The 20,718-nt window shown below is 36.6% G+C and overlaps 1 protein-coding gene across 2 annotated transcripts; it reads right to left on the reverse strand.

The window, feature by feature from the left end:
• Positions 1–1,200: 1,200 nt before the first annotated feature.
• LOC306851218 (CD166 antigen homolog A-like) lies at positions 1,201–20,478 on the reverse strand. Of its 2 annotated transcripts, XM_079387375.1 has the most exons (16): positions 20,292–20,478; positions 10,653–10,759; positions 10,190–10,394; positions 9,913–9,977; positions 9,572–9,659; positions 9,073–9,246; positions 8,406–8,530; positions 8,205–8,334; positions 8,015–8,127; positions 7,794–7,920; positions 7,525–7,643; positions 5,929–6,058; positions 3,315–3,344; positions 2,952–3,066; positions 2,712–2,825; positions 1,201–2,588 (listed from the first exon to the last, which is right to left on the reverse strand). In XM_079387375.1, exons 1-15 carry the CDS (start codon positions 20,344–20,346, stop codon positions 2,732–2,734), a joined length of 1,677 nt encoding a protein of 558 aa, XP_079243501.1. In that variant the 5' UTR covers positions 20,347–20,478; the 3' UTR covers positions 1,201–2,588; positions 2,712–2,731. The 2 variants fall into 2 exon arrangements, with proteins under 2 accessions (XP_079243501.1, XP_079243502.1); XM_079387376.1 differs by lacking the exon at positions 3,315–3,344 and having other exon boundaries at positions 1,203–2,588.
• Between the last annotated feature and the right edge of the window lie 240 nt (positions 20,479–20,718).

A 20,718-nucleotide genomic window follows, 5' to 3' on the forward strand; every position in this document is an offset into this window, starting at 1 on the left:
TTAATGTGATTTCATGTGTGCTTATTTACCATTTGCCAGGCTTATCATTTTTACAGCCATTTGATTGTCTGAAAAAAGTGCTGTATTGTGATGTTAATGTAATATTTGTGTTGATTTTGTTTTTATCAAACATAACACAGTTATGTTGTTTTTGTTTTTATGCATAACACAGTTGCAGTATGTGGATCTGTAGTTGGCCATTGCAGAACCATGGACAGCAACAGCTGCACTGAGGAATAAAACCAGTTGGAGGAGACTTGATAGGTGGGAACTATTTGAATACATTCCTACCCTTCTTGAATTTATGTGATAAAGGAACAGTCTAGTTTACAGTGAACTAAATCTCTTGCATTCAGCTGTCCTTTGCCAGCTTGTTTACTGTGAGCCATCAAATCATGTTTATGACAATGTCAAAGTGCCTTAACTTTTCAGATGAGTTTGGATTTGGATTATCTCCAATTCTTTTGTGATCATTATTATGGGATGTGTCTGTTCCTGAGGGCATGGAACAGTTCTTTTAAGGTTCCCAACAATTTCTATTACTTCTTCAACCAAGTAGCTCTTTCTGTTTTTGTCTTTTTTTTTTAAGGAGAAATGGTTAATTTTGTAACATTGTATAGTAAATATTTGCAGGGAATTTAATATTACAAATAAAATATTTACAAGACAATTAATACTTACACTACTTGTAATTTTTCCAAAACATCTACATTTGTGGATGAATACAACCATGATTTGACATTAAAAACCTTTGCAGAATTTAAGAAATATCTTCTATTGGCCAAATTTTACATTATTTAAATACATCTCCATCAATGATAATTTTGTCATTTTACTTTTAAAATAAATGAAACTGTTCCTTTTTAAAGTTACTTGCTTTTGGAAAAGATGTGACTACTGAGCAGTCATAATGCTGTAGAAATTGCAATTATGAAATTACTGGACAAATATTGAATCAAAAGTTACAATAAAGACATTTGTTACAAAACATTTTTCAAATAAATGCTGTTCTTTTTAACTTTCTATTCATCTTAAAATGCTGAAAAATATAGAACCACAAAAAAACTGTGTTCAAAATGGATAACAAGAAATTTCTTAAGCACCAAATCAGATTAGAATGAATTTTGAAGGATCATGTAAGACTGAAGACTGGAGTAATGGCTGTTGAAAATTCAGCTTTGCATCGCAGGAATAACATTTGAAAATAGAAAACACTTATTTTAATCTGAAGTGATATTTAACAATATTCATATTTTTACTGCTTTTAAATAAATGCAGCTTTGGTGAGCATAAGCAACTTTACAAAATCATGCAGTGTAAAATTACAGTATAAAAAAAAAAAAAAAAAAAACTCTTTCCTAAAAATGTACACTTTATTTGAACTAAGAGTACAAAACAATGGTCAATATGTACAATACTTGCATGGCCGCATTCAACCTCTTTGGTCTTGACAGTGGATTAAATGCAGGTAATATGCACTGAAGTGTGGAAATGCAGCAACCACTATGCATTAAACCAATAGCTGAAAGCTTGAATTTAAAATCTGCAAGTAAATACCATCAATTGTACTGTACCATTCAACAGCGCCAGAGGTATATTTTCAGGAAAATTTACTAAAACTAGCTAACGTAAATGTCAAAACACTGGCATTTAGCTAAACCTCAACAATATAAATAGAACATAAACACAATAAAAAGTGTACCGTTATTTACAAGTAATGCTTAAACGAGATCACATACAATTCTGCAGCAAAACAATGAAACAAAGAACACACAGAAACAGGCGATAATCTGAGAAAAGAGTGTCAGTATACATCAAGAGCTGATTTTCATTTTCCTGAAAAAAGGCAACACGTGATCAGAACCTAATTTTAAATGGTTTAAATGGTAAACGATGCAAGCAAAGGGCATGGTTTTCATTAAACAAGCATTGGTCCCTGCATTATCTTCTTACTTCAGAAATGACAAATTATGTCAATTGTCCCGTTTAGACATTTTAACTTCAAATTGTAGGTCACAGTCTTTATTAAAATGCATATAAGGTCTAAATATTGGTAAATAATGGTCTTCTAAATCCCAACAAGTATAATATTAGGATGTAATTATGCTTACTGACTTGTCAAGACCTGAAAACTAGCCAAGTGCTCAGTATAAGCGTGAATATCATGCTTCATATCATGCCACAGATTAGGTACTACGTGTAATTCTAAAGGAAAAGTCCCATACAGATACTAAAGGCCTCAGTGTTTCTACCATGTGAACCTGCAAACACAAATTTGCGTTAACTAAATATCTGGGAGATAAAAATAAAACCAAACACAGTAGGGCTTCAAACATGAAATCCAACATTATGAATGAACACTTTACAGACAAAGGTTTCTGAACAGGCTTGATCTTCAATGCAAAAGATTCACATACTTTACAACATACATTATTAATTAAATCCCCAGCATAGGGGAGGCACAGACACATTACAGACGATGGTGGAGATGTAACTGAAACAGCTACTCAGGTCCTCCATTATTTTTTCACAGATTTCACCAATTTTTCACTCCTCTTGTGGAAAAAGGGATTGCATTCAAATTTATCCTAAGACGACAAGATACATACATAATAAATATAAAAAAAATTATTCATTCAATCACCTGAATGTCTATAAAAAGAAAAATAGTAATATTAACAATTAAGCTAGTTTCAGAAATCTTGACTCACCCTGAATGCCTCCTTTGTCATTACACATCAGCTTTTTGGCTTTGATTCTCCTCCAGCTTCTTGCTCTCTTCTGCAGATCCATCTTCCTTTTCTCCAGTTTTCCAGGATCCTTGCCTACATCCAGATTAAGTGTTACATAATATTCCACTTTGAACAAATCTGAATTACATAAGCACAGTGCAAATGTGCAAAATGGTAATGTCTTCACCGTTTAATGAGAAGTGGATATTATGTCACTACCTAAATTTCTTCATATACAGCCAGTAGGCCAGTCCCATCACGGAAACCACCAGCATCAGACCAACAACTATGCCAACAGCCAGTATCGTCTGGTCAGTGTACTCATCTTTCTGATCTGCTTAAGAAACACAGAACTTAAACCATTTCATAATTAAACAAAAGCAAACAAGACCCTGAAAGCAACATTTGTCAGGATGCTGGGCATCTCAGCACCTTTGTTTTAGTGTTTTCTAGTGTACACACAGAAAGCATTCATTAAATTGATGACTACAGGCACTGAGTTTTGGCATATGCTCTCTTCCTGTGTAATGCAATGCTGTGTAAAGACCAGACCTGATTGTACATAACAGCTCAGACTCTTACCTTGTTTGTCCATGGTCACGTCCTCAACAACTGTAATCAGATATAAAATCATATTAAGTTCCATTTACTGAATTCTCGTGGAAAAGTCCTTTGTATACAGAACTGGAGAAATGTGGATGGATGCATGTACAGGTGCTGGTCATAAAATTAGAATATCATGAAAAAGTTGATTTATTTCAGTAATACCATTCAAAAAGTGAAACTTGTATATTAGATTCATTCATTACACACAGACCGATATATTTCAAATGTTTATTTCCTTTAATTTTGACGATTATAACTGACAACTAATGAAAGTCCCAAATTCAGTATCTCAGAAAATTAGAATATTGTGAAAATGTTCAATATTGAAGACCCCTGGTGCCACACTCTAATCAGCTAATTAACTCAAAACACCTGCAAAAGCCTTTAAATGGTCTCTCAGTCTAGTTCTGTAGGCTACACAATCATGGGGAAGACTGCTGACTTGACAGTTGTCCAAAAGACGGCCATTGACACCTTGCACAAGGAGGGCAAGACACAACAGGTCATTGCTAAAGAGGCTGGCTGTTCACAGAGCTCTGTGTCCAAGCACATTAATAGAGAGGCGAAGGGAAGGACAAGATGTGGTAGAAAAAAAAGTGTACAAGCAATAGGGATAACCGCACCCTGGAGAGGATTGTGAAACAAAACCCATTCAAAAATGTGGGGGAGATTCACAAAGAGTGGACTGCAGCTGGAGTCAGTGCTTCAAGAACCACCACGCACAGACGTATGCAAGACATGGGTTTCAGCTGTCGCATTCCTTGTGTCAAGTCACTCTTGAACAAGAGACAGCGTCAGAAGCGTCTTGACTGGACTGCTGCTGAGTGGTCCAAAGTTATGTTCTCTGATGAAAGTAGATTTTGCATTTCCTTTGGAAATCAAGGTCCCAGAGTCTGGAGGAAGAGAGGAGAGGCACATAATCCACGTTGCTTGAGGTCCAGTGTAAAGTTTCCACAGTCATTGATGGTTTGGGGTGCCATGTCATCTGTTGGTGTTGGTCCATTGTGTTTTCTGAGGTCCAAGGTCAACGCAGCCGTCTACCAGGAAGTTTTAGAGCACTTCACGCTTCCTGCTGCTGACCAACTTTATGGAGATGCAGATTTAATTTTCCAACAGGACTTGGCACCTGCACACACTGCCAAAGCTACCAGTACCTGGTTTAAGGACCATGGTATCCCTGTTCTTGATTGGCCAGCAAACTCGCATGACCTTAACCCCATAGAAAACCTATGGGGTATTGTGAAGAGGAAGATGCAATACGCCAGACCCAACAATACAGAAGAGCTGAAGGCCACTATCAGAGCAACATGGGCTCTCATAACACCTGAGCAGTGCCACAGACTGATCGACTCCATGCCACGCCGCATTGCTGCAGTAATCCAGGCCAAAGGAGCCCCAACTAAATATTGAGTGCTGTACATGCTCATACTTTTCATGTTCATACTTTTCAGTTGGCCAACATTTCTAAAAATCATTTTTTTGCATTGGTCTTAATTGATATTCTAATTTTCTGAGATACTGAATTTGGGACTTTCATTAGTTGTCAGTTATAATCATCAAAATTAAAGGAAATAAACATTTGAAATCTATCAGTCTGTGTGTAATGAATGAATCTAATATACAAGTTTCACTTTTTGAATGGTATTACTGAAATAAATCAACTTTTTCATGATATTCTAATTTTATGACCAGCACCTGTATATATAAAAGTGTAAAACTTAAAAATTTGCATGTTAAGTCATAGTTTTTTTAAAATAACCCCAAATAAAACAGCAATGCATGTAAATACAGGAATCCAGAAGCTTAGAGTTGTGGTTGGTTTTATAATTAAAAACACATTTGTCCCGGGTTAGCCAAAAGAGTTCAGTCATGTAAAGTGAAAGCATGTGTTAGTCAGAGAACAGACCAGCATCCCGACAAACAGAACAGAAGAAGAGAAGGAAAAGTGAGCTCAAATAAAGATACAAGTGTTTTTATCTGGTAATTTTATATTATCCATGCTTAGAAGTTAATGTCAACCAAATCACTTAGACAAAACTTAATTACTTTTTTAAAAAAATGTTAATTTTACATTTTATAAGGCCAACACATAAAAGCTACTGTATTATTATAGTTATTATACTAAATTCAGGTTTTATTTAACTAACAATGAAAAATAAAGCATTTATTTTAACATTATTTTAACATTAAAAAGTATCCGTTTATTATTATTTTACATTATTTAATGAATCTGAGCTAACATTACCCAACAATTAACAGTATTTTTATTAACAATCATAAAGACCAGTAAATACTGTTACAAATAAATGAGTCATTGTTTGTTCATTATTTTTGATGCAAAGTAAAAAAAAAAAAAAAAAAAAAAAAAAAAAAAAAAAAAAGATAAACATGATCTTTGTGGGATGGACTTGAATTTGATACATAACAGATTTTGTCTTTTCAGATGCCAAGCACATTTGCAATTACAAATATTTTGTTCTTTAACAGTTTTGTCTTAATGATTTTGTTATTAACGTCTAAACAAAAAAGATTCTGTGATGCATGAGGGTTCCAAAGTCAGATAAGAGAGAGGGAAAAAAATTAAACTTACGTGCGGACACATTAATGCTCTTAATGTCAGAGCCCAAGACATTAGAAACCGTGCAGGACACAGTGAGATTGCCCTTTGGAATGATAGTGAGGCTGTATGTGACTTTGCCATGCTCATAAGCACCCTCAACCTGCAATTACAGCATGTAACATCCATTGAACGACATCAGACTTAAACATTACCACAGTATTCATAGCTATTATAATGTGGCCAAACAACGATATACAGAGTACAAGCTTTTTTGTAAAGGATCATAAGCACCACTAGAGAGCGCTATTGCTCTGTGCACAAGTAGATTCTCTTTAACGGAGGCATGTGCTTAGACAAAGAGACACAGGCAATGAGGTAATGCGCTTCTGACATCTGATGAGTCGCAATGACAGCTCAATTTGTACCAATACAAAACCACATGATACAGGATGCATCATTTTTAATAGCTTCCTCTGTACACACCCACTCAGGCACACTAGTCCTCTTATGTGTTTGAATAGTGACCTCATCCTAGTGCTTAATGATAACTGCTTTGTTTAACAAGCTACATGTATTTTGTCACTGTGAGAACATCTTTATAACACAAGCTTAAATGGAAGGCTCAGTTTCAGGTTTTAGTGAAAAAAAGAGAAGGAAAAAAAAACAACTTAGAAAGCCAAAGGAAGTCTTTTGGTAATATATTTGGTTAATATATAAAAAGACTTTAAGAAGTACTGTAAATCATATTAGTTCTCTTTTATCCCAGCATTATAATTCACAAGAAAACAAATAATTCCACTACATTTTTGGAAAAAAATAAACTAAAATAATGCCATTTTGCCTTGTCCCCTGGTGATATTCACTGAAAAACATGAACACCTGGCAAATGGCCTGTTGTTGTTTTTTTCATGAACATGAAAACAGGCAATTAATTTTTTCCAAACAAAACACGCTTTCTTGGGAATATCATTTTCATTGGTATGAATTTGTAGGTTTTCCTGTGTCCTCAATTCCACTTTATTTCCATTTAGTCTTAAAGACCCTTTAACTAACTCAAGCCAGCACCCTAGTGACATCATCATCATCCTCGTCCTCCTTCAGAAAGTCATTAGGTATTAGCATTGGCGTGGATTTGATGAATTCTGTGCTGTGTATTTTGTGGTGTATTAGGTGATCTGTCTAATTCTAAAACATTTCATTCTGTTTGATAAAACTATAGAAGTCCAATATGACAAAAATATATAAAATGACAATTTAAAAAATTTCAAAACCAACCAAAAGAAACACTAATGCTCAAAAGTGTGTGGTCGTGTGCAGCACAACTGTTTTCAACATTGATGATGATAAGAAAAGTTTCTTGAGCACTAAATCACCATACTAGAGTGATTTCTGAAAGATGACACTGGGGTAATGACTGCTTAAAATTCAGCTTTGCATCCCAGGAATACATTACATTTTTAAAAATTTCAAAACAGAAAACAGTTATTTTAAATTGTAAAAATACATACATTACATTTGTCACTGTATTTATATCAAATAAATGCAGCCTTGATGCGCATATAAAACATTATGAAGATTTTTTCAGTGCCTTTTTTAAATGACATGTTCGAGATCGTTCAGACTTACATTTGAGCCATTTACACTCCACTGTACTGTGGGTTTTGGAAAGCCTTCAGCCGCACATTTCAGGACCTTGCTCATGCCCCCACCACGCTCCTTGATCAGATTCTTAATGATTGGAGAACCTGCAAAAACACTCATGCAATTAGCTATAAAAAACGAAACTTTCCTAAAGCATTTCTTTGATTTACAAGGGTCTGGTCTTTTGGACTGTGCTCAACCATAAAAACAGTTAAACTTTAATAAATCACATACGAAGAGCACTACAAACTTACCTTCAACTACTAATTCAAATGTTTGTGTTTTCTTGAGGCTAGCCATGGAAACAACACACTCGTATACACCAGCGTCCGAGTACGTCAACTTGTCAAACTTGGGCAGGCTATTCAGCTTGGCATTGTCCTAAAAGAGTTTCAGCATTTTAATAACTAGAAATTAACAAAAGGTTTCACCTTTAATGGGATTAGTCATATTTTTAGAGGCATTTATTTTCTACCTTCTTCCAAGACGTTTGTGTTGCTCCTGAAGCTTTAACATTTACAGTCATCTCAAGGCTCTCACCAAGTTTCTTAACAATTTTACCAGTGCTACCAAGGACCACATCAAGATCTTTGAGGAAAGAAAGAGAGATGTTACTCAATCCCGGAGGTGTCAAACATCAGACTGCATCTGAAGTATTTCCTTACATTCAACTGTGATGAGTACAGAAGCCACAATATCCTCATTGTCCACTAGTGAGCATTTGTATTCTCCAGTGTTCTCCCGGGTGACGCTGGTCAACGTGTATGTGTTGGAGTCCACAGTCTTTTTCTCTTCCTACAGATAAAAAAAAAACGGTGGTTTAAGTAGAAAAGCAGCCTTCAAAATGAGTTGCAGAGCAGACGTACGTTGATGTAGAAGTTGTAGCTAGAGGGTGGAGGGTTTCCGTCTGCTGTGCATTTGAGGGTCACGTTGTCTCCTTCCTTAAAAGGACCCTGGGGCACCTCTTGGAGACTGACCTTCTCGGTGGGGTCTGTGGAGAGAGGGTGTGTGTGTAAAGCGAGGAGGGCAGCACAGAGAAGCCCTGCCAGAGCCTATGCAGATAAGGGCACTTCAGAAAAGCTCCTTATGAGCCAGAAGAGGCCCTTCAGCTTAAGAGTTGAGGCTTTGAGAGTGCTCTCGTGGTGAGAAATGCTTTTGAGAGTTAGCAGTCGGGCTAGTACCCTCACTACAACACAACAAGACAAAACCCCATTCAACATCTAAATGCCCTGCCTCCAGCAAGGCCAAATTATGTATCGTATTTGTACGAAATTCAACGAGCCATTTGATTCTGATAAGACCTCTTTCTCATGGCTACTTCAGATGGAAAGAGAGTTATTCTGAATAATCCTGTGAATTATGCTCAACATGAGACCATTAACCACTTCAGTTTTAAATGCATTTACTCTCAATGACATTGGTTGGAACTGATTTATGGAGGAAAGTAGAAGCGTTAATTTAAAAAAAAAAAATGGACCATATAGGAATAATATTATCCAAAGACTTTGGATAGGCAGTATAAGACAAACTTACAGTTCACAGTGAAGACAAGAGGTGAGGAATCCATGTTAGCAGACTTTGTGTGTTGAACCTGACAGGCGAACTTGGCATCAATGTCTTCCTTCACTGCTGTATACTCCAGGGTAGAAGTTGTCGTGGACAGTCCTGTCTCTTTATCAACATCCACATTTGTTGTGATTTTAATGGCTGTAATCAACAACAAAAAAGAAAAACATTAATAAAAAGACAAACAAAATATATTACCAAATAATAAAAAGCTCTTTGAATATGACTTTTTTCCACATTGGAACACAGATGGAGAACATCTGAACCACTTTTATGATATTAATATGGTGCCTTTTCATCTTTTTGGAAGTTTTAAAGCTTCATTACCATTTATTGTAATTGCATGGAAAATAGCATTGAAAACAGTCTTCAAATGTTCTACTTTGTGTGCCATGCAGGTTTGAAAGTGAGTAAATCTTGGTAAATATTTGGGTGAATAACTAATTTCCACCATATTTCACTCTACCTGTTCCATCAGTCATAAGAGGAGTTTTATTCTTGAACCATGTGATGTTGGCAGCTGGATTGGCACCTTCAGAACGACACTGCGCCAACTGATGAGACAAAAATCAAAACAATAAATAGTTATGAAAATATATTATTAAAGCAAAAATTAAGAGGAATTCCAAAGCACTGCATTTCATCATATATGGTTCAGACTATATATATTTATTATAACTGAGTTTTTAAATGCATGCTGTATTCACTACAAATAACATTTCATACTGTCTTCCTATTTGTGTGTATGTGATATATAAACCATAAATAAACTGTTTTGTAATATGTGGACTTAATTACACAACCTACCGTAGTTGATTTGCCGATTGCCATCACAGTCGTTAGGTTTGTAATCTGAGGTTGTGATGGAACCTCTGAAAACAGGAAAATTTGTTGAACAAAGCAGTTCATAAGTGCATCCAAGATATCCCGTCACCTTTATTTATATAGTGCTTTTAACAATACAGAATACAGTATTAAATAGGAAAAATAGTGTACCGTTTAAGTACAGTTATTAGAATTATTGTCTTTATAAATATGAAAACATTCCAGATTTTGGGTCAGTGCTACGGTGTATGATACTCACTGTAAATGGCCAGTTGAACAGGAAACTCTAAAATGTCTACGTTGTTCACCACCATGCAGGTGAAGGTTCTCCGATCAGCCATGGCCACTTGTGTGATGACGAGGCTGAAATCTTTTTTAATGCTGACTCTGTTCTTGTAGTTCACATCGTTGGAAACAGTGACATTCTGATCCCGATGTTTCACCAGTATGTTGCCATCTTTGTCCTGGTGAACAAAAAAAGAATGTTTAATGGTAGAAGTACACCATTCATATGCTGACTAACACTGTGGCTTTTTAGTGCTTTCAAAACGGTTTAGCCAACAGCATACATTTAGCTACGAATTGGAGTAGGTTGTCTGAACAATAGCAGTGGGTGAAGTGGCAGTAGTATTGGGGAAACCTGTTCGGAAATAGTTGCTAATTTTTAAGAATCTGGAAAAATTACTTTAAAATGACAGAAAATGAGTGAACTTCAAACTTACATATTTCCATTTAACAAATGTGACAAGTGCTTCCACAACACGCCCGTTGTTGCATGGGATTTCAATGGTGTCTCCATACTTGCCGGTGATGGTTTCCAAACCACTCACTAAAACGCACAATAAAAGACATGACTAAATACAGTGCGTTTGTGAAAACATCCTGTAAAGGTAACGTGAGATACATAGTAAGCAGACAAAGCCTGAAGTAAACACATACTCGCATTCTCTTCATATTGTTATAGGTTTGATTTTTGCATTTACATTTTTTGATTGAAACTTAAGAGGGTGTTTGGAGTAGCTTTTTATTCTGGCCCTCAATATTTTCATATTATTTGAATTATCAATTTTGCCTGGCTGATTTGCAGGCTGATTTGATATTTAAATTCCAAGCACTCATGCTTGTTGTAAGACAAGGGTCTGTACTTCACTGACAAACAGTCACTAAAAACTAAACGAAATGTAGTATTTGTGATACAATTTAATGAAACAGACAGATAATGAAGCTTAAACACTTTCATACATTTTTAATAAGGGATTTTAGGGAGAAAAGGTACGTTTTCTGTGCCATTCTCATTTTTGATGCCAAAGCTACGAAATGAAACCGCAATTGATGGACAAATGATTTTCATGATTTCAATCATGATTCATTGGGTTTGTATTACACGTGAATTTGACATGAGCTTCAACTGAAACTAAATATTCAAATTGGGGAAAAACGCTCTGAATCAAATTTCTAGAAAAACACCAAAGCCAGTTAAACTGGTTGTGTCACAACTGCACTTCTGAGAAAGGGACGTCAACAGTTGGGATGGATAACTGTCAAATGATAATAGCAGCACAAGATAAGATTGAGACAAAACTACATACTTTCAACAAAATTCCACCGAAACATACATACAGTTGCGGTTATATTTTCAGATTTCATTTTAAGTTTTAGTAACTTTGCGTGCACATTTTTTTTAGATTCTTTAATATTACTATTTAGCTTTATTTCAGGTTTAGTTTGACTTTACGTCAGCTTTATTTCAGATAACGAAAATGATTTTTAATCCTCACTGCCGAGAACAAAAGTTTAATTTCTCTTTTATAGTTTGTTCGTAAATCCCAAATTAATCTGTAGCAACTTTTCTTTTTCTTTATAGGTAATCTTCCACCTTGTCTAGAAAAACAAAATGCCTACTAAACACTTCTCCGTGTACAGGTTCATTAAGGGTCAGATGAGCCCACTGGGAGAGAACAGAATGTGCTCATAGCCAAAGCTCACTGCAGCCTGTGGCCACATAGGTAGTAGCTTGATTGTTATGCCAAGATAAATTTCTGTCTCTTTACTCCGTGAAGCGTGGTCCTGCTAATAGCCCTTTACCTGTACGGACCAGTCATAAAACTGGACTCTGTTCCTGGCCATGTTTACAAAAAGGAAAACATACAAGAGCAAAGAATGCTAATAACATATACTACGAATCCTCTTCGCATCACTTGGACTGTTATTTTGGAAGTTAACCTGCTAACAACATGGATCATGATTACAAGTATTCTTGAGAAAACTTCTTTCTGATTGGTCAACTGAACCATTCTGTGCTTGCGGTCATGATGAAACATAACATGAAACATAGGGGCTGGGATTGAATGCATTAAATGACTGGAGTTCACCAGAAAGAAGTCTGTCTTTTCACTGGAAGATCAAGTTAGGACATTTTGATTAAATTGAGGTCCAAAAAAAACAAAACACGGATGAAACGTTCACAATAACATTAATAATCATTTATAAGACAGATCTGTTGTAAATATTTTTGCACTAAAATTTTGCTGCTGTATGTGGTAACACTGGTACCACTCTTTTTCCCCTCACAAAATAAATTTCAACTCCAAAAAAAAACAATGTTAGTTTATTTGGCGAGTAACCATATTTTGATTGAAAATGTACTGTAAGTGGCCATTAACAAAAATAAACCCCTTCAGAATATAACTAGAGCCTAATGAGCCATAATTTTGTGACCAACTGGCTGTATATTATTCCTTAATGTAATAGAAATAGAATATATCCCAACTGGATTATCTACCACATAAGATTTCTGTCTAGCAGCTGCCTGTCTTTCACATGATTTATAACTTCTTGCTGGTGACACTGGAGCAAAAAAAGCAAACGGATGCCAGCTGACATACTAAAAGAAAAGGATCGAGTGTTAGAGAGCCCTCAGAGCTTCCAAACCAGCACCAGGTGAAGTAAACAAATGACACTGCCCTCCCAACCCCCTCATGCCTCTACTCTTTGTTTCATGAACAGGTGCTGCTGCAGAAGCTTCTTCATTCACCTCTACTGGAAACACTCTTGATGGAAAACCATGTCCGACAGCCTGCGGCGTGGTACCAGATCATTTGCTGAAAGCATATGGACTACAGGGCTTTCAAGTGTTTTCACACTCTGAGTGCTATGCTCTCAAATGAAACAGTGCTGACGGTCTTTTGTTGGGCTGAGACCACCACACTGACAATTGAGAAATTAAAATCTAATTTAAACCTGTAAAAGTTTTAGGATTTTGATAATGTTAAAAAAAATGTAAATCTGAAATTGAGATTGTTATTACTGAAGATATATATTTTTAGGGAAAAGTCTAAAAAAAGAATGATTAAACTACAACAAATTTAATAGTGGCTTCAGACTTATGAACCTTACATTAAATCTGATGGTTTACCTTATTTATAAAGAAATATTCAAATTTCAACAACATTTTTAGCAGACAAACTGAATGCCACAGAAGGCTGAAAGGAGTATAATGGGTGAATAGGTTCAAAATGGCTCTCACATGCTGAGAGGATGTTCGCAAACCATTAACCTGAGAATGAGTCGGGTAAGTGACTGTGTCCGATAAGGACAATCCACCACCATGGTGAATATCCCGGAAACAGAGACATCCCAGGAATTGATTTGGAGCCTGCCTTATTACACCAAATGTCTTCCTTTACTCACTCCAACATGCAAGGGCCATTAGGCTTCCTTGAAAATGCCATAAATTAAGTCTACGACAGGCCTGAAATTGCTCTCAAAACAAAACTCATCAAGCAGGTTGGACTCATAAGTGATAAGTGCACTCAGAAATCACATCCATTAAGTCCTAAATTATGTATTTGATTGCAGGGGCCCCCGGGAACCTTAAAGAATGTCTGTGTCTGACAGCAGATCATAGCAGATTCAATACTGACCCAGAGGATTCACCGATGGCCCCCTATTCGTGAGCAGCTATACTAAACTAAATAGAGAACTATTAACAAAATACAGTCAAGCTGCTTCCGTGGAGGTCCATTAACCCCAAAAGCAATTTACTAGCTGAAGGTTATGACAGACTGTTCATTCTGCTGCTGCTGCAGAATGCAAGTCTATAAGTGTCCAGAATAAAGAAAAGGAAAAATCTTTCAATAGCTCTCTCCAAAAAAACAACTCCAAAATGTCAAGTAAAAATACCAACATTTTCCTTAGACCTTGAATAAAATTTAAAGACACCCAATTAAATAATTTAAAGTTATTTTCAAAGTGACAGCACTATTTAAAATATTAAATTATTAATTCATAAATATCATTGAGTTTATACGAAGTTGCACCACATGACATTTTACAATCAGAATTAACCCTGGCTTCGCATAAAAAGGTCAAATTATCTGATATTTCCTGTTTAGTTTTTCCCCTTGATTCTGCATATTTGTTAGACCACATGACTTTAAATAATATTCTTCAAATATTCATAATCAGTTTAGTATTCTCTTTAAAAAAGTTGAACTGTTTTAATTCTACTACCAATTACTACAAATTATAGCATCAAAGCTTTAACTTTATTGCATAACGCATGTTATGAGTTACAACCTGGTAACAATTAAGAAATTTAGGTCAAAACTGTTGCAGCAAGTCGTTAAGTTCATCCAGGTTATCAGTTAACCAAGGCATAAACGTAGTTAGATATGCATGATACACTGTAAAATTAACAGACACTTTAAAGTGTAAAACTAATGAGTATGTTGAAGCAGTCAAAGAGTCTTGACTTTAGATCTTCCCAATTTATGTTCAAGCAATTAGAGTCAGAAGCTTTGTGTGGCCTTTGATTAACAACATTCCTAACATCAAAGTCGTTCTGTTGAACATATATTCTCAAAGCGTTTTACCAGACAGCGAGGTGTCTCATATTTTTGCATAGACAGAAACAGTGCCTTTATCTCTTCCAAAACCAGGCTCCCTGCTCCCAGATGCCTCGGGGGCTCCAGGCATTTGCATTCCACAGGATTCTGCAGGGCCTCTTGTGTTCATAACAGCAGCGTTTGCAGCCACTGAGATACCAATCAAATTTGGTGCCAAAACACAGGGGTCAGCGAGCTTGTATTGAGAGTTAAATAAACTCTTTCTCCGGGCTGGGCTCTGAAAGGGCCGCCTCCCACGTTGTTAGAGGGCCCATAACAATTCGGCCCCGTATACAGACCACCTTTGGCTGTGTAAACAAAAGCAGAGAAAATATTGATTTCAGAAAGCATGGCTGGTGGGTGTGTGCCATGCAATGGTTAACTCCCCTCCGCAGGAAGCAAAACAACAAAAAAATAGACAGCGGAACGTAGGGAGTACGAGCTCAAGGCCTTTTCTATCTGAGTGATTAACTCTCATGAATTATGTTTTGTTTAAAACTCTATGATATGATATTATGTCACTACTAATTAGCTGGTTCTCTCTTTTTTTCTCTCCACAGTGATGCTGCGATACAAAAGAGCAGATCTGTTTCACATTCCTGTGTAGTTCAGGGACTGGCCAGGTCTGTAAAAAAGGTCACGAGGGCCCTTAACTGTCTCCTGGTTCATGATCCCTACAGCCTAGGGCCTACATCTGCAGAAAACTACCTACAAAAGAGCTTAAATGCAATTTATATGTTGCAGACTTTGAAGAAACTTCATAAAAGTGACATTTTAAACCATTACTTGAATGGAATAGAGGTATTTGTTGATGAACTTCCAGAGCAGAATTTTTCTCTCTTGTATGTTAGAGAGGAAGTGATCCTAATAGCTGTTGGCAAGGAAAAGACTTTAGATGAAAGTCATCATTATCGTAAACATATAACTTTAACTGACCCGCATACCCAGGAAGTGGAAGCCACAATACCCTAATTAAACTCTGATGCTCTCAAAGTTCTCAAAGTTAAACCATGCTGATGTTGACAACACTAGAGATCTGTGCCATTTTGGACAGCCACCAGGTATGGCTCTCATATGTTGACATAGCACAGACATCTGGGACAGGTGCGGTTGTGGTTTGCGATGACTTGTGCAGGCTTGCCAGCTCAAAGCAGACAACATCAAAGTTCCCACAAAAGAAAGAAAACTAAAAATAAGTTTATTCTCCTTTTCTAAAGCCAACTTCAAAGTTATGCTGTCAAAAGATTATGGGAAAGAGACAGAGGTGCAGAGAAAAGGAAACATTTCCAAAGAAACGCAAAGCGCCAACCTTTTTTTACTATCAGCATGTGTTATCCTGTGTCACGTTATAGTGGGGGTCATTAAACAACTGACTTTTGAACTGGAAGATGTTTGTTTTTAAATTCAGCGCAAATTGCAACCTGCTTTACTTTTGGAATCTGATGAAATTGATGAGATTCAAGGTTAATCAGATTCTGGTCAAATTTAGCATTGATCAGAATTTGCTCAGACTAGGATTAATCCAATTCTGCTCGGATTCAAGATTTGTCAGATTCTGCTCTGATTTAGGATTAACCAGATTCTGCTGCACATAATCTGATCAATATATTCAACAGCTCACCCATCTGTGACATCACCAGATATATGAAGTCGTTTCAGAGGAAGAGCAAGTTAGTTATACAAGATTATAAAATGCAAACAGTCTTTTCTTTGGAATAACATGCACCAAATCTCTCACAATAAGACCAGGAATGTGTAGATAAGTAAGTAAACATGTTGACTTTAAAGGGGTTTGGGCTGGAAACTAAAACATGGTTCTAAACCTTAACGGCTTACTGGCATCTATTGATGCTCACGCTGAAATACAGTACAAAAGTACAAAACTCCTGCTTGTGACAAACTGCTTTTTAACTGATAAATAGACTTATAATGCGGAAATGAGAAAACATTCAAATTGTCCACTTGATAACAAATTGGTACAAATCTGATAAAATGCAATTTCACAGATCACAAGGGCCATCAATTAAGGTCAAGCGATCATTGCAAACAGAAACACAAATGAATACCTCAATGCACACAATCTCCTGCACTAACACGCTTTACAGAAATACCCTACTGTTTCCACAAGACCTCCATCATAACTTTTTTTTTTTTTTTTTTTTTTCTTTGTATAATGTCTAGTTTCCATAAAGGATGTGAAATTCTGTTGACAGAATCTAAAGAGACAGCTATAGACTAAAATAAACAAAACAATGCACAGGACATCTGCATGTGAGGTATGAACTTTGAGGTAATTCTTGTTGCTGAAGACCTACTGTCAAAGAATCCAGCTAAGTGAGACAATACAAGACCCACACTGTGACTAACCACAGTGTCATGTATATGAAATTATGGTTTAATAAAACGTACTTTGACCTGCATTCTTCTGCTGCTCAATATAGCACCCACGTCTGCTTGTTTGAAGCAGCTCTGAAAACCTGTGTTTGTTCTCCTCTGGGCGCTTCATAACATTTCTGGAATTTTACAATAGTAGCACAACTTGATCTGACTTTGACTCCTTTCAAAGAATCACACGAGGTAGATTGATTAATCGGCACAGAGGCAGTTCCATTCAACACATCACTGATGAGAAATGCAACTAAAATCAATGTGGAACAAGTGGCTAAAACCACTGACGATCAGAGTACTTCTGCATTGTGCAATGGAGAATAAAAACACCCCAGTACGACTGCAATAATCCTTCAGGTTAAGCCTAAAGGGGGTTCTTTAGAAGGAAATGTGACACATGAGGAAACAAGCAGAAGTGAAGGGACAGGAGTAAATATGATTTAGAATTCTGCCTCTGGCCTCACCTTGCCTTACCCGAGATAAAGAAAGAGAAAGAGAGGGGGGGAGAGAAGGCTGGAAAGGAGGGGGGAGGCGGCGGCTTTATTGTAATGGCTGGTTTCATTTCCTGTGTCCCGGTGCAAACAGTGGGGGATTAAGAGCTTTTAATTGAACATATACAGTACAGATGCTTCCTCTCAGCTGCTACTATAAAAACAAAGCACTGCAAAAAAAAAAAAAAAAAAAAAGCAAAAAGTTCTAACAAAATTAGTCGAATTCTAAATATAAGAAGTCTTCCAATTGAATACAGTAGATAGAGGCAGGAGTATTTGCAAATCAAATGCAGTCACGTCGTCAACCTCAAACATCTCTTGCAATACATACAATTTAAAACTTCAGTCTCAGTGGTGCTTTTGAAATGCATGATGGGAACAGAAGTATGCGCTGCAGTAATTCATATGGTAACCCAAAGTCTTTTTCAACTGAAGGGCATGTAAAGGAGTTGGGCGAGATAACGGCTTCTCGTGGGGAGTATACAGTTGAATTTAATTACAAATGGAGGAGTCCATGGGAGATGTCGCAATCGTACATGCATTAGTTAAAGAAAACCTGCTGAACAATATAGTCAGCAGGGGTCCAGAGGAGGTCTTGGAGAAGCCGAATAACAAGAGCGAAACAACCTGACTTTTTGTCCCGAAATGCAGGGTAGATCCTAGCAACTGCACTGGAGGTTACAGAGAGCCATGGGGGACTTCATGCATCTCAATGGATGCATTTCTGCAAGTCAAGAAGAGTACCACTGCTAAGCACACACACACGCCTATCCTGTTGTAAAACAATGTGTCTCCCTTCTTTAGACCAGACAATTGCTCTCTTGTCTTGCCTGATAACAGATAAACTGGTTCCTATGAAGGCCACTGTGAAAAAGAGGTGCTTCTGTGGTAAAGAAGAGAATAGTACAAGCTAGAGGACGACAATAGTATTTCTATTTCCACAGTAGTACTTTCACTGAGGGAAGCATATTAATAAATGTCTGCATGGATGAGTCACATGAATCGAAATCGGCTCCTCTAATCTAAGCAAACAGTCTTTTGTTGAGCTATATTTGCTTTCTTTTATAATGGGACTATAAAATGGATTTGGATGGTTCAACAGGGCAGACAGGTAATTCTAAATGGATGATTCACCTTTGAATAAAAGATTGTCTCATATCTAAAACATGAATAAAATTCTCTTTACATAATTTTAAATTTACTCAGTGAGCAATACCATTAGCCAATCATGATTACAAGCCAGATTTATGAATTAAGATGAAACCTTTCAGTCTCATCAAACATCTTCCTGGAGGGAACAAGTAGTCACATTTCACAATAATGAAAATATGCAAATTACTTCTGGGATACAAAAGCCCCCAAAAATGTGAAGTTGCATGGAGACAGTTTCTATAAATAATTCTAAACTCAGACCAGCATTTACAGCAAAATTTGGAATCAAAACAATGGTCATCAACTGAAACGCAGACTTCTCAGGGGGGAAAGGGGTGATTTTTTTGCAGCAAACTCAAAGAAACCCACCAGCTAAACTAGTAATACTGGGTGTAACATTGCAGATGGTGTGTTTTGGGGGAGGGGTGGAGAGAGAGAGAGAACAAAAAACAGATGCAGAACTAAACTACTAGTTTACTTCTCTCAAGCCAATCTAGAAGACAAACAGTTACAGGCGTAAATGAAACAACATGGCCTAAGGATGTTACATATCACAGGATAACCATATAGGCTGTGTCAAATTTGACTCAGAACGATATTAAACTAGTTGCATTGAACAATAATAAAACGTTTAAATATATATTTTTTATTTTAATAAGTAAAATCAAACTTGTCCACTACTGGTTTAAAGAAATACACTCTTTGTTTCTCACAGCTAAGGACAAAACAAGACGGTCACAAATCACAACACGTTTAAGTTTGACTTTCTTACCCAACAATCTTTCAGCACATCACACACTATCATTATGCTTTTAGTCTTGCAGCCCAAAAAGTGAAGGAGTCTCTTTAAAGTTACAGACAGACGGGCTAGTGCCTTACAATAACAGATGTTTACCAGTCGGTCTTTTGTGTCCTTCATTTCATTACCTGAATATGCTACTGATCCACTTAAAACGCAATGAAAACCAGCGCCCCATTTCAATCACCTCACAGAGAGACACACACAATATAGACACAGAAGCACGAAGATACAGGCTCAAATCGATTATTTATTACTTTTAACAGACTAAGCATCAAGGTTGAACATGTACAGCATAATATCATACGTTTTTTCACTAGCGAAACAGGTGCAAGTAAAAGGAGGGGGCGGGGACAAAGAGAGCGTTTCTGGAAATAAATGTTACTTTTATACGGGAAAAAAAAGCGTCGTTAATTTATATTTTGTTTCTGATAAAGATAGCATATTATAACTGCATTAAATTAAAGGCTTTGGAAAGAATTCCGAGTGAAACTGTTCTCTTTAAAAGACTTGATATATCATTTCTTAACATGTTTGATCATTCTCAGATCTTAAAAGTAGCACTGCTCAATTCTTTCATAAATGTCAGAAGAGACGTTCTAAAATAACAAACGTTCTAAAGATCGAAAATTAATTTTCTGTTACCTTGATTCATCAGTGATACGGTGAGCAGACACGTTAAAAGGGCGATCCGGTGCATCTTTCGACAGTCTGGGTCTCTCAATCTCGAGGAATAATATCCTGCCGTTTTCGCGTCCTTACTGGAGTGGATAATGTTCTGGAAAGTGCATGCGTCAGTAAATTCAAACTTTGAGGTTGTTCCCCACGTGTTACATCTGTTGAAGCCCTGGAGGGCGGTTATAGGTCTGTCCTCAAGCTCCTCCCCTGCACTGTGCATCTAAACTAATTTAACCTACTAGAAAACATTTGATGACACATCCCTTATCTTATCTGCGGTTCTACTTTACTATACAGTATCGTTTTCTTAATGTTTGATTTGGATCTCCTGGAAGACAACATGGCTTTCATATGAAATTCACCTTGGAACACTAAATGCTTAGGACTTTGTCAG

Source organism: Barbus barbus (assembly GCF_936440315.1).
Source record: "Barbus barbus genome assembly, chromosome: 31".
NCBI lineage: Eukaryota > Metazoa > Chordata > Actinopteri > Cypriniformes > Cyprinidae > Barbus > Barbus barbus.

What these genes read in the sequence shown, in the direction of transcription:
- LOC306851218 (XM_079387375.1), bottom strand. Translation starts at nt 20,346, where the DNA reads ATGCACCGGATCGCCCTTTTAACGTGTCTGCTCACCGTATCACTGATG. An exon ending in CAATCGGCAAATCAACTACG is followed by an intron (nt 9,660 to 9,912) that starts GTAGGTTGTGTA and finishes TTGTCTCATCAG; the next exon opens with TTGGCGCAGTGTCGTTCTGA. An exon ending in ATTTGAATTAGTAGTTGAAG is followed by an intron (nt 7,644 to 7,793) that starts GTAAGTTTGTAG and finishes GTGTTTTTGCAG; the next exon opens with GTTCTCCAATCATTAAGAAT.